This window comes from Vidua macroura, chromosome 8 (assembly GCF_024509145.1).
Source record: "Vidua macroura isolate BioBank_ID:100142 chromosome 8, ASM2450914v1, whole genome shotgun sequence".
NCBI lineage: Eukaryota > Metazoa > Chordata > Aves > Passeriformes > Viduidae > Vidua > Vidua macroura.
Window position 1 is genome coordinate 22,872,173 of NC_071578.1, and position 13,385 is coordinate 22,885,557.

The following is a 13,385-nucleotide window of genomic DNA, read 5'->3' on the forward strand; positions in this document are numbered from 1 at the left end:
GTTTACCATCTCATTGCTTGAGTATTATTGAACAAAAAATAGTATAAAAGTTATATCTAATTTTAAAACTTTGATTTATCTACACAAAGATATAAAATAGTACTCTAGAATTAGCTATGTGGGACATTTACAGTCTTTCTGATACATAGAGAGGAGAAAGAACTTGATAAAAGCATAATCCACTTCAACAAAATGTTGCGTGGGTTGGAACATGCATGGATTTGAAAGGAACAAAGTAAAAAAATATCTTTCTAAAGTAAGAAGAGAGCGACAACTCATTAGATAAATTTCTTGGAGTACTTTATTTATATCATACATAAAGGACTCTCTATCTGACTAGACTTCCAGGGCAAATAGACTCTGCCAGTGGATGTCACAATGGTATGTAATGAAATGAAGGATGGCAACACTAAAGGTGATATTGTGCTGTATCTCTATATCACCAAGGACATCTAGTTCAGTAAAGGCTTTATCCCAGCACGACCAGGAGCTGGGAATGCCAGAAAGAGCTAGCTTTGGTCAAGAAAACAAGCGGGCTTTCAAAAGAAATGTAATGAGGTAATGTGGTCCAATAAAATTTAACCTTTGCCACTGGGTAAAAATAGCATGTTTGATTTTTTTACCATACTGTTTTGATATTAATGTTACTGCCTACTCTTCTTCAGATACACTTAATGTGATACAGGGAAGAGAATTGCTTTAAAATCCCTGGTCACAGATTCTAAACTTATGAGGGTTTGCAATATCCATGGAAAGTCTGAAAAAGCTGTATGAGCTGAATCTGCTGGCTGAACACTGAGAAACAGGGCTATTAGACTTCTTACATAGCCAGTCCAACCGAACAAACTGGTAAATATCTATCTCTTATTTTGCATCCAGTAAAACAAAGTTTTCTGAAGAACTGAGTTGTCTGAAAATCATGTGAATTATCATTGTCACTTAGTTAAGAGACAAACCACACGATATTCTGATGCCCAAAATGGTGAAGTGACAACTCACCCTTGCTGCAGAAGTTAACTGCCTATGTAATAGCAGCACTTTTTACAAGATATATCAGTCTGAGTGGTATCCAGGTTCTCTTGAAGTAGGGACAAAATGTTGTGACTTGTACCATAGCACAGCCCAGGTCTCTAATTACAGTGTGACAACTCTCCAGTGGTAACATCTGATGTCAAAGAACACAGCCTTGTAAGCTGTGAGTCAGCTATTACCACCTTCAGGGGCTCTTTAGAGTCCCACAACCACACCTGGTCTTTTTGGACTTACTTTCTGCCTCGGGTTGAGTTAAAAGTTCCGCCGTATTTCTTCCGATTAAGGATGAGAGCAGCAATTTCTGGCACGTAGCGAGCAAACATTGCCTACATGCATGAAACAAAAAAACAAAAAAAAAAAAAAAGAAAATGGCATGCAGAGAGTGTTCTACTGCAGCAGAGGCAGCAGAGCCTCTTGGGATACTTACTTTCTTCCACTAACCGCACTATAGGAACCACCATATTTCTTGCGGTTTCCTATTAACTCTATGATTTCAGGGACGTAGCTGGCAAACATGGCCTAAGAAGAAGATAGGAGACAGAAGAAAAGACTAAAAAGAGAGGCCAAAGAAAGGGGGATGATGAATATTTTCAGAAGATATATATTTTTAAGATCTGAAAATGCAAAAGAATTAGATCTATGCAGTTGTTTAAAAATAAAATTTAAAAAAAAATGAAAAAAAAATTTCTTATCAAACAAGAGGGCTCAGTGTAAAAGCTGGTTTTAGAGAAGGTACACACCTTATAAAGAAAGAAAATGGTCAAAAGAGGAAAAATGGACACGTAAAACAAAACAAGAACAAAATTACTTCAAACTGGTATCTAATAACAAAAAACAGTTGTCTATTTCTTCCTGAAGAGGGGAGGGGGGAAAAAAACCTATCCCAGCCCCACTGTAAAAAAACCAAAGCCAAGTATTATCATTACTGTTACATATATAGTTACTGTTTTCAAATACAGACTCTTCCTCCCATTGTAAGAATTTAAAAGAAGACAAAAACAAGATTAAATCGGGGGTTATTTCCCCATCAAGAAACAAAAAAATCACCCCGCCGCCCCCAAAAAAAACTTTTCCAAAAGTTCTTGGGTTTAGAAGGACTGGAATAACATGTGATAGAAAAAAGGTTTTGAGGAGAAAATAAAAATTATTCTGCCATGTTTTGTCCAACAAACAGCTTCCTTGTGGCTGGATACTTCGAAGAGCTACTGCCATTTGACATGATCTTTGTCTTCACATGTCAAAAAACAGAGATGAGAATGCATATATGTAATGCTCATACATATCTGTGTGTGTGTAATATATGGCATTCATAAGGTTGGTTATATACATATCACCTCTGTGAGATGCATGTATATGTGAAGCCAACGGATGAGGGTAAAGTGACAATGTACAAATGTGTGTATGGGCACAATATACGTTACGAGTCATCCGCGAAGCATTTACCTTGCACACGGTAAATACTAAAATAAACCTTGCTACTTTAGAGAACATTGCAACAGGTGTAATAATATTGCTAGCACTGACAAATAATGGAAAATTTGGCGAGACAAAGAGTAATTTGGGTGCTATTTACATACAGGACAAGGAACACGAGAAATTGCTGATATAAAAGGATACTGGTTATGGTCATGTGATAAACTGTGAGCTAAAATTGTACTACATGACATGAAAGGATGGTTGAAATTAAAGAGAATGTGGTTTGCCATCATCTGGATCAGGCAAGCTGCTCTTTAAGGCAGTCCAAAGCCACAGTGTTTGTTGGAATTCTGGGAAGGAACACAGAAGGGTGGGTAGGACTTCTGAAACCGCAAAGTGCCTTTAAACACCAATAGCAACCTCCAAAAGTGCTCTACAGTAGTAGCTAAGAAGTAGAGAACTACAAATAATATTCTATGTTGAAATATTAAGGCACTTCATATATTCACATGCATTACCCATTTAAATAGATTAGAAAAATTCTAATTCTGGACTAACTTGACAAGCTCTGCCAATATATTTATCTACAGGAAAAAAATGCATATTAAACATAATTTAATGTTTCTTAATTAATTTCAGTTTAATAATCCAGATATTACTGTTCTCTTAATTACAACATTGAGATATAGAGGATCAAGTTTTAAGGTAACTGGAGTATTAAGAAGAAAATAAAGCAGAATTTTTACCAATCCCCCAAGGATGAAGAAGACCATGAAAAGGCGACCAAGGGTTGTTTTTGCATAAACATCTCCATAGCCAACAGTGGACATTGTAACCATCAGCAAATAAACACATTCCCAATATGTTAGCGGTTGATTATTTTGGAAATTTTCCCATGGATCCCCTGAGTTCTCCACCTACAATGTACAAGAAAACATATAATGAATTATTAATTATAATTGACTCTAATTAACCCCAAATTAACTCTACCCACATATGCATGTGCCTGTGTGTGTATATAGATATATAATTTGGCATATAATATGAACTCTGAATCCTTTCCTGTGATTTATTTTCATCAAATACAGAACTCGACCTTGTGCCAAATAGAGCACTGCAGTTCTTTTGCCAATATAGACAGCCTTGCTACTCAGATAATTTATGGGAAGTATCTTTTCCAGGCACCACTAAATAATGTAATTTACTCATGTAGTTAGGCAAGTTCATTTAATAAAAATGTGTTCAGAATATTTTCAGAGTAAATATTACTTTTAATGCAATTATACTTCTCAATGTTTTTGTTTTGAAAGATTATGTAGCTATTGAAGGCATTCCACCTTTAGTGGAATGCTAATACTTTTTCAAAAAGCCAGCCGCTGTTGAGACAAAATTATAAATTTGTCAGTGGGAAAGGAGTTTGCCATCTAAAATTTGTTCCATAGTAAAAGGCTGAAGTTTGAGTATTCCTATAGTAGCATAGAAAAACTTTCGTTGAAAAACAAAGGAAAAAAAATCCAAATCCTAGAAAATAGCATTCCCTTGCTCTTGATGTAGTATTTAAGGGGTGTTGTGCTCTGTTTGTTTAAAAACAGAAAAAGGTATTGAAATGCTAGATTGAGACGCTACATTTGCCCAGAGGGGTGTAAAAATACGGTTCTACGTGAACGAGAAATGGATCATAAATTAAAACATTCAAAAGCTCCGTGCACCTCTGTAAGGGCGAGCATTAAATGACTGATCCAGCAGGAAGAGAAGGAATTTGAATTTACCCCCGCCTAGCTGGATGCAGCTTTTACCGAACCCCGCCCAGCCGACGAGCGCAGCCAGCGCCATCGCCGCCGCCTGACCCGGCGCGCCCGGGAGCTCCCTGGCGCACAGCGCCACCTGCTGCCGGCGCAGAGAATCACGGCCGGTGCCGCGAGCGGAGCGGGGAGCTGCGGCGCCGCCTCGCTGCTCTCCGTGCTCCAGCTGTAGAGCGGCTCGGAGCCCGCGGGCCGGCAGAAAAAGTCCATGAATGAAGTGTTTCCAAATGCACTCACCAAATGTATGAACCCAGCTGCTGTCAGCCACGTGCTGATAAATATAGAGCACAGATTCACTAGCTTGATGGAATTACTGGAAATAAACAAAGCAAACAGGAGCTTAGAGTAGAATTTGTCACATATTTTCTATAGGTACCTGTATACAACTGCAAATTTTAGACTCAAGAGCCTGATGATTATTTCACAAAAGAAAGATTCCCTAAAAAGTTAATGTAAAAAATGTATTATTTTTTTCCTTTGGAGAGTTCACATTTTCATAATTTAGAAACCTTGAAAAGAAAGTTCCAATGTGTGAGAGCAGAAAGACAAACAGAAATCTTAGCTACATCAGTAGTCAAAAACAACCAAATAGAAATAAAAAAATGCTTTTACACAGATAATTTGGTTTCCTCTCAGTACCCTCACCTCTTCATTTTTCACTGCTATACACTCAGAATTATTCACATATAGATACATAAAAAATACATGAGAAAATTATGATTCCCAAATTAAAGAACTAAGGTATTTTACAGTTCTTATGTAAAGTCCTAAGTATTTTCCTTATTATTCTGCTTGCATGAACTCCTATGGAGCACTTTAGGGAAAATTCACATGAAATTAGAGGATTTCATACTTCACACTCACATTTTTCTCTAAAAAAATAAAAAAAGTATAATTTAAACCTACCAAAAAATCTACAAATGCTTTTTAGTCACACTGAGTAGTATTTTCCCTATTCTAGCCAGAAGTGATTTTGAAGCAAGGACCTCACTCAGTTCAGCAGGAAAATACCACACTTAAAATCTTCTGGAAGAAATTCAAATAAAATCTGCTCCCCTCTCTTGTCACAAAAGTCACTGTCCTAAGAAGGATATTCAAGAGAAACAGGAGGAACTGCTGTCTATGTATGACTGTGTTTAAACAATCTTACCCATTCTTGCTTTTGAAAAAATTTATATGAAGTTACAACCCTCAGAAAAGACACCACGATTATCCTTAAAGCAATACATTAAAAAATATTAAAATTGAGAAAAATTCATTCTCAGTGTCAGCAGTAGTAATTTTGTGGTAGAATTAATGTTTCTGTTTATAACAACTTTAAGGACAATAAAAATGCATTCTTTTCTAAAAAAAATAACCTGTAAAATTAACCAGTACAGCTCCTTAAAAGATATTTTTAAAAGTTACAGTTAGTAGACATATGGGAGTACAAGAAATAGAATATGACTGGGTAATATGAGAAACAAATAAATAAATACTGTACTCAAAAATAAAATAGCATATCAGCAGTCTCATCATTAGTGTTCACAAATATTAACACATATTCCCTATTTCTCTCTTTCTTAAACTATGGTTGATTAAAGTCCCTATTTTCTTAGTGGTAACATTCATTTATAGAACAGGACCCTAACCAATGGGTTCCTAGATTAAACAAAATCATAGGAGAGATGCTGATGCAGCTCCATTATGAAAGGCTGAATATCATCCTTCACCTTTGCTTAGAAATGTTCCTGATAAAAAATTATGTGTCTGTTGGTCTCTTCATATCACTGTAAAAATCCATTAATAGTAACTATTTACACGACTTGTTTGGTACATTTTATTTTTGAAGATTTATTAAACACTGTGTCTTGTCTGTCCTCTATGAAATACTCCCTGTGTTTCTGCCAGAGTCTAAATATAGATGAAGGATTAGTCATAAACATTTTCCCCCTCTTTAAGCTCTTTCCAACATCTGTGCAAAATCCCTTGCTGTGAGCCCTGCCTAAGCCCCTGCATATTTTTTGAAAAATATTAGAAAACAATAAAGGAGAGAAATTTTTCAACTAAAAACTGTAGAATTCAATTTCATAAAACAGAACAAAAAAATCTTGAGTAAAATACATTTAATTTCAAATTAGGGAAACGAACGAGTCCTTGGCAGAGTACAGTCTTTTAAAGAGCCACTGTAAAATTTTGCTTTGCCTTACAGGATCTTTTCAAATATTTTTTTTTTAGATATTCTAATAATCACCTAACACTTTGCTAGTCTCCTTCCTGCCTCTGTTTTTGCATTGTGCAGCTTCGTTCACTGGATTCCAGTTTTTGGAATGGCCCTTCTGCTCACTGTGTAAATAATATATGTTCCTTTAATCTTCATATCTCAGTCAATAATTCTAGGAGTAATTTTCATTTATAGGTTACAGTTTTTCTTTACTGGAAAAAAGAGAAAAGGAGGAGAAAATTTCCCTGCAATTGCACTAAATATTAAAAACACAGCAGTGCCCAGTATACCCTATCAGTTTCTCATCTTCTCAGTTGTTATGTGTTATTAATGCCAAATGCATTAAAATGCCTAGGCCAAATTAGTTCCATACCTTTCTCACATAAATACATATCACCTCAGAGAACTCACCTCAGAGAACTCTTTTCTTTTGCTGCATTTTTAAATAATAAAAAGTACTTTGTTTTCCCTACTACAATTTCAGAGCTAGTAATGATATACTGAATTTTCTACCCCAATTCAACAATTCAAGTTCTGTCATTGACTCTTGGTCTTTATGTTCACAAAAATCCTAAAATGTCAAAAATTTCAATAAAACCTTAGACGCGGACTGCAAAAAATGCCAAAATATCTTAATTCTAGAAGATTTTTAACTGTCCCTGGGCAAAATAATGTTACAGGAGTGGGCCAAAAGCATAGAATACTGTGTAAGACTTTAAAGTAATAATAAAGGTCTAAGGCCACAGCACGTAACTGAAATCATTGATTGAATTTAGAGAAGCAAATTTTATTTAAATAATACTAGATTTGTTGAGACTACTAGTTTAACTGCTCTAACTTGTACAAAATTTTTAAAGATTCTCCATTAATCACAAGGGCTCAGCACACTTTATTTTTTAGGAAGAAAAATAATTCAGAACCAGAAGCTCTCAATTAAAGAGCATTCTGGTACTGTAAAAGAAAATGTGTGTGCAGCACATGAACTGCAGTTCTGATGGTACTTCAGAACACACTGAAAATACGAAAATTTCTCATTGAAGGTAGCAGTAGCAGTAATAAAAGAATTTTCTAGCTTGTTGCTTTCTAAAAGCTAAACTCATGCAAGACATTAAAAGAAACCCCAAGCACTCACACAATCAAATTTATGTCAGGTGTAACTAGAACCTCTTCTAAACCAAATTGCATTCTGTTAATTTGTTTTAATTTGACATGTCCATAAAAAAAATAAATGTTCTGTGAACATTGCTGATATTCCAAATTATTCAGCTCATTTCAGGTTTTTAAGTAAGACAATAAAGAGAGCAGACATGACTTTCTGTTGCATTACCAGGAACAGAGGGAGACATAAAAAACTGTTTTGAGGTAGTGACAATTCTTCAGTTAAATAAATGATGTTAGTGATGAATGGCTAAGGATGAATTAACTGACTAAACTGAAACGCTCGTATTAAAAAGCTTTGCTTTACAGGCTTTCACCAATCAACATTTGAGGTTTATTGATATTTTGGCAGTCGAATAAATAATCACAGAGATGATGATATCTAATATAAGAGCAAATTCTGCACCAGAAAAAGGCTATTTCAATCAACAGGTCAATCTTAAATATACCAGCTCTGAGTACCTTGAACGTGATTAATGCACATTTTTGGATCTGGAATTTCACAAATCCCCCACTACTGAAGGGGCTATTAGGTTTTATCCAAAATCCTTTGAGTTTATGGGGCTTCTCCACTATTCTTATGGCAGGGCTGTTCTGTATGTTAAATCTTACTCTCCTTTCCTATACTGAGAATTCTGAGCTATGGGACTTCACCTTACATTCTTTGATGTCTTTGTTTGACCAGAATTGGCTTCCTTCCAGTACCACAACTAAAGACAGATAGTGTGAGAATTTTACAGTACAGAGAATAGTTTCAAGGTTAAGGGTTGAAGAAACTGCTGTTTACTGTGAATGTGTACAAATTTCAGCACCTATTTTCCCATTGCTACAAATTATCACAGCAAGAAATGGATTCACCTGCATATAAAGCCCTCACACATCTATAGCAACTGGTGCAGAGAGGGGAAGTTTTCAAAATGGAATTGATTTTAGAGTAATTATTGGAAGCTGGGTTCAATACTTCCACTGGAGCATTTTAGAGAATGAGGAAAAACAATGTGTCTTCAACTGCAAGGTATGGGAAGGTTTCTCTTTATTTCCTTCAAAATGGTCTTTTGTCTAAAATGTTGTGCTTTTCCTGCACAACTTTGATATCTTAATAGGCCAAAGAACCAGTAAGCCAGCAGGTTAATTGGGAGTATTTTAATTACTATGTGGAAGAAATACTAAGGATAATGAACACAATATAAAGATAGCTCAGTGTAAATTTAATGGTTTTGATGTGAAAAACGATGCTAAGTTCAAAAAAAAAAACTGGAAGAGCCACAATGAGAATTTCTCAAAATACTTTTTAATTGTTTTCTTTTGAATGAATTTTGATTTCAGTTTTTTCAAGACAGCAGAACATGGACTGATTATATGGAAAGAAGCAATGTTTAATCAGTACAAAGCTACATAATTCATTCTGCTTTTAATTTATCAACACATAACCTTGCTTGGTATTTCAAATATAACAAGGTATCAATTAAGATGATCATGTAGCAAAAGATGCTGTCACTGACAAATCATTCATCAGCAGAAAGAGGTTTAAAGAAGAGATAACAAGTGGGGGCTTTTTCCAGAAAAGAAAATCATATGTTACTAGGGCACCAAATCAAAGCCATTTACACTCTGTCACCAATGCAACTAAATCAGCATGTAAGAAAAAGTCTTACCTTGTTTTAAGTATATTCAGAAACTGCAAGATTTCTGAAAACTGTATCAGTCTAAGGGCTCTTAAAAATCTTAAACCTGCAGTAAAAGAAAACAAAGTAAAGAATAATTCAAGTTGTAACAGCATATCACAATGACAGTGATCAATTAAATCAACACAGGTAACATACAAAATATCAAATACCTTTGAAATGCTCTTCCATATTTAATTGTTCAAGGATTCTTAACAGGTATTTTTCAAATTGTTTTAAATTTATTTTCCTAATAACGGGTTTATCCTACCAGAAAATATTAATTTATGTAGGAAGTAATGGAAGGAGACACACAGGCTGAAAGCTAAGGGGAAAAAACCTCACTGAGGTTTCTGTTGGCAGTTGCAGTGTACATGTCCTTCTCTTTCAGGCTGTCAAAGACACAGGCAGGTCTGAAACATTTCAGTCCTCCAAGCTCCCACGTTGCTTAGTGAAAAATAACAGATCATGGGCAAGAGATCTGATAACCTGGATAAAGTAGACTCTATATGCCTGATTAAATTTGGTAAATCTTAATGACGTAAAATCTTTTATAGTAATAATGCTCCCTATCTCCACTCTAATTTCAAAAACCTCATGCAGGAAAACAGAGAAATTACACTTTTTCTCTTAAAAATGGCTAATTTACTATAATTCTTTCCATCAGCATATAATTATAGGAATACATTACATATCACTATTTTTAAAAAAGTATTTTTACAAAGAAATAGCATTTTTATGTTGAAATCAGATTGCGTGCAGAGCAATTCCCAGACAACTAAAAAGCCAGTGAGACAAAGAGTGTGTGTGCAAGAGAAACTAATCGAGAAGATTAAGGGCTTAAATTATTAAAATAGTCTTATGCCTATAGTAAATGATTTGGCTGCAGATCTTTGGCATATGAATAAAAGTACACTCTGTACTATACATATGCACAGCTTATAAATTAAAGTAAAGCATGAAGGATAATTTTTATTAGAGAGTACAGTCAGGAGTTACATAAAAGTTGTGTAACATGGCATTGCAACTGTTACAGGAAGGTCCAGAGCTGCTTCTTCTCATACATTCTCTTTATTGACATCTATTTTACCCAACTCCAGTGCAGGAAAACACTTTTTATTTCTAGAAACTTAAGGAAATACTGATCCTAGCAAACATATAAACCTGGTCAAAGCTTTCATCATCTCACTGGAATAAGAGGTTCCCCTCAAGCACAAAGGTGCGTGTGGCAAGATGTGTTTAAATCAAGAAGTTTTTCCTGCAGTAGTATTGGAAAGTTGTTAAATAAAATATTTGCTCTTATATTTTGCCTTGTTAAGACTCCTAAGTAGTGTTAAAGTGCACTCCTGTCTATTATATGGATATAAAGTTTCTTTTTAATTACTGACTGTGGTTAACTCTGAAAATTAATCACAACTTGCTAAATGGATTAACGGACACAAATGAAAAGCAATAAAATGAAGCTTAATAATGCTAAATGTCAGATACATTTGCAATTAGAGAATGATAACTTTCGATCATATTGCTGAAACTGTGAGAGACACATGCCTTTGTTCCAGCTCCAGGAGTTCCCACAGTTGCTACTCCTATCCAAAGACATGTGGTTAGACAGGGAAGGAGAGGATCCTTACTAGCAATCATAAACTTTCCAGCTCTTTTTCATCCAGCTGCTTTCCTCACTCCGCTCCCTATAAAATTTTGGAAAATGGCTGGAGTGAAAAAAACCCAGCCTCTAAAATGTTTTGCACTTCATCTGAAGCTAATGATAAGACCAAGTTAACCATTGCTAAGTTGCAAATAGAAACCTGAGAAACATCTAAGTTAGCAATAAAACCTCTATCTCCAAACCCTTATAAGGGTTAAATTACATTTTAATAGCTGAGACATCAAATGATAGAAGAAAAATACCATGAGTACAATGTGTTTTTTGTGGAAAAAGAAAATCATCATAGGTGAAGTTCTGCATTTGCTGCAGCCCACGTAATTTTAAAAAGCTTCCTTCAGAGAATAGAATTAGGAAAAAAAAACCAAAACACTAGAGAGTTTGCTTGGACATTTTAACTACAAAATAATCTAGCTTTCAATTATAAAAGCTAAAGGAATTATTATGTGGCAAATAATTAATTCTTTCCAGTATCCTGAAGTTTCCTAGGCACAAACAGATCTGCTCTTATATTCCTATATGTATTTTATTTTATGTGATTTTCACTGAATCATACAATAATTTGGGTAGGGAGGAATTTTCAAGGTCATCTTGTCCAACCATCCCTGCAATGAGCACCTAGATCAGCTTTCTCAGAGCCCTGTCTGGTTTGACATTGAATGCTTCCAAGGTTGAGGTATCTACCATCTCTCTGGGCAACCTGTTCGTTTCAGCATGCTTGTAAAAAAAATTCCTTATCTGTATTCTAAACAACCTTCTGTTATATTGAAACCATTACCCTTTCTTCTTATTGCAGCAGGTTCTGTTAAAAAGTCTGCTCCCTTCAGGCACTGAAAGGCCACAGTAAGGTCTCCCCAAGTCCCTCTTTCCTCCAGGCTGAACAACTCCAACCCTCAGCCTTTCCTCACAGAGAGGTCTTGCATCCCCTTTTATGTGCTGAGGGCCCCAGAGCTGGATGCAGAGCTGCAGGTGGGGATCACAAGAATGGAGAAGAGGATAGAATTTCCTCCCTTGCCCTGCTGCCCATGCTGTTTTGGATGCAGCCCAGCACACAACTGGCTTTCTGGGCTGCAGATTCCCATTGCTGGCTCATGTCCAGCTTTCCATCTACAAGCACTCCCAACCCTCTGCAGGGGCTGCTCTCAATCCCTTCCTCACCCAGCCTGTGTTGATGCTGGGGGTGGCCCCAACCCAGACACAGGACCCTGTACTTGGCCTTGTAGAGCCTGAGAAAGTTCCCACAGACCCACTTCTCAAACTTGTCCAGGTCCTTCTGGATGGCATCCCATCCCTTCAGGCATGCCAACTGCACCACTCAGCTTGCTGTTTTCTGCACTCGTGCTGAGGGTGCCCTCAAACCCACTGTCTCACAACTAAGACCATGTTACCTCTTTCAGGTCTACCCCCTTACCAAGAACAGAAACGGTTGATATTTGTTTATGCATGAAAAATAGAAAGCAAAATTCAATAATAGAAGCACTAACAAAAATACCCCCTTTCCCAAAGCTGTTCCAGCTATATATACAAATGTATACAGATCTCTTTCCTTAGCAATATTTGGGAATGTGTTTTATGCAAATGGAGAAGAAGAATTTCTTTTCTTATGAAATACCTATAAAACTGTTTTACATTTGAATGATATAATCAAGAGTTGAGATATAATAAGTTTCTTATGAATTACAATGAAGCCCATTCTAATTCTGCACATTTCATGGACTCTGCTAAAGTTAATTGTAAGCTGCTAAACAGAATTCTCAGGAAGTGCTTGCTACTTTCTCTCCATCGTGTAACTTATATTTTTCTTGGCAAAGAGTTTTACATTTGAATTTTCTTATGGGATCTGACTAGAATAGGATATAATCTGCTATACTACAGATTATACAAAAAAATAAGTACCAAAATATTTAATTTACCCTGAAAATCTCTCTAATAAGATAAAAAATACACAGATAAAATCAAAGAAGGACATCTAGAGTTTCTCAGTCTTCTGCTTCTAAATGGATGATTAAAATATGCTTAGGAATTGGAGTTTATGTCAGCCACAATATCCAGAACAAAGTTAAGATATTCATAGCTATCAAGACCAGAAAAAACTTAATGATTCTAAACAATATGAACAGATTCCTTAAACAATATGCAACAAAGTCTTGTAGTCCACAGTTTTGCCTCTAGTACAATAATCTGAGTCGTAGGTGCGATGATTCAAATAAACCTTCAATTCTTCTACAGGATTATTGTTTTACTGCAAAACTATTTGTTTAGCTACTGTGTTGCCTGTGCAGCAAACAGACCATTTTCAAAATACACTGAAAATATAAAATATGTGTCTAATATTATTTCATTTCATGGTGTTCAATCATGTAACATGTAAAATCTATAAAAGATAGTCACTAGGAGAGGCTGCATATTGCCAAAAACCTCTGAAATCAGTTTTAGAGAAATCAATT

The 13,385-nt window shown here is 35.6% G+C and overlaps 1 protein-coding gene across 8 annotated transcripts in view; it reads right to left on the reverse strand.

Moving 5' to 3' along the window:
• The window catches only part of KCNMA1 (potassium calcium-activated channel subfamily M alpha 1), a 426,357-nt gene that overhangs the window by 144,136 nt on the left and 268,836 nt on the right, over positions 1-13,385 (reverse strand). For all 8 annotated transcript variants that reach the window (XM_053983344.1, XM_053983342.1, XM_053983341.1 and 5 more), the window contains exons 6-9: positions 9,267-9,342; positions 4,488-4,563; positions 3,195-3,365; positions 1,460-1,551 (exon numbers count right to left, since the gene is read on the reverse strand). In XM_053983344.1, the coding sequence (XP_053839319.1) occupies positions 1,460-1,551; positions 3,195-3,365; positions 4,488-4,563; positions 9,267-9,342 (415 nt within the window). The remainder of the gene's footprint in view (positions 1-1,459; positions 1,552-3,194; positions 3,366-4,487; positions 4,564-9,266; positions 9,343-13,385) is intronic.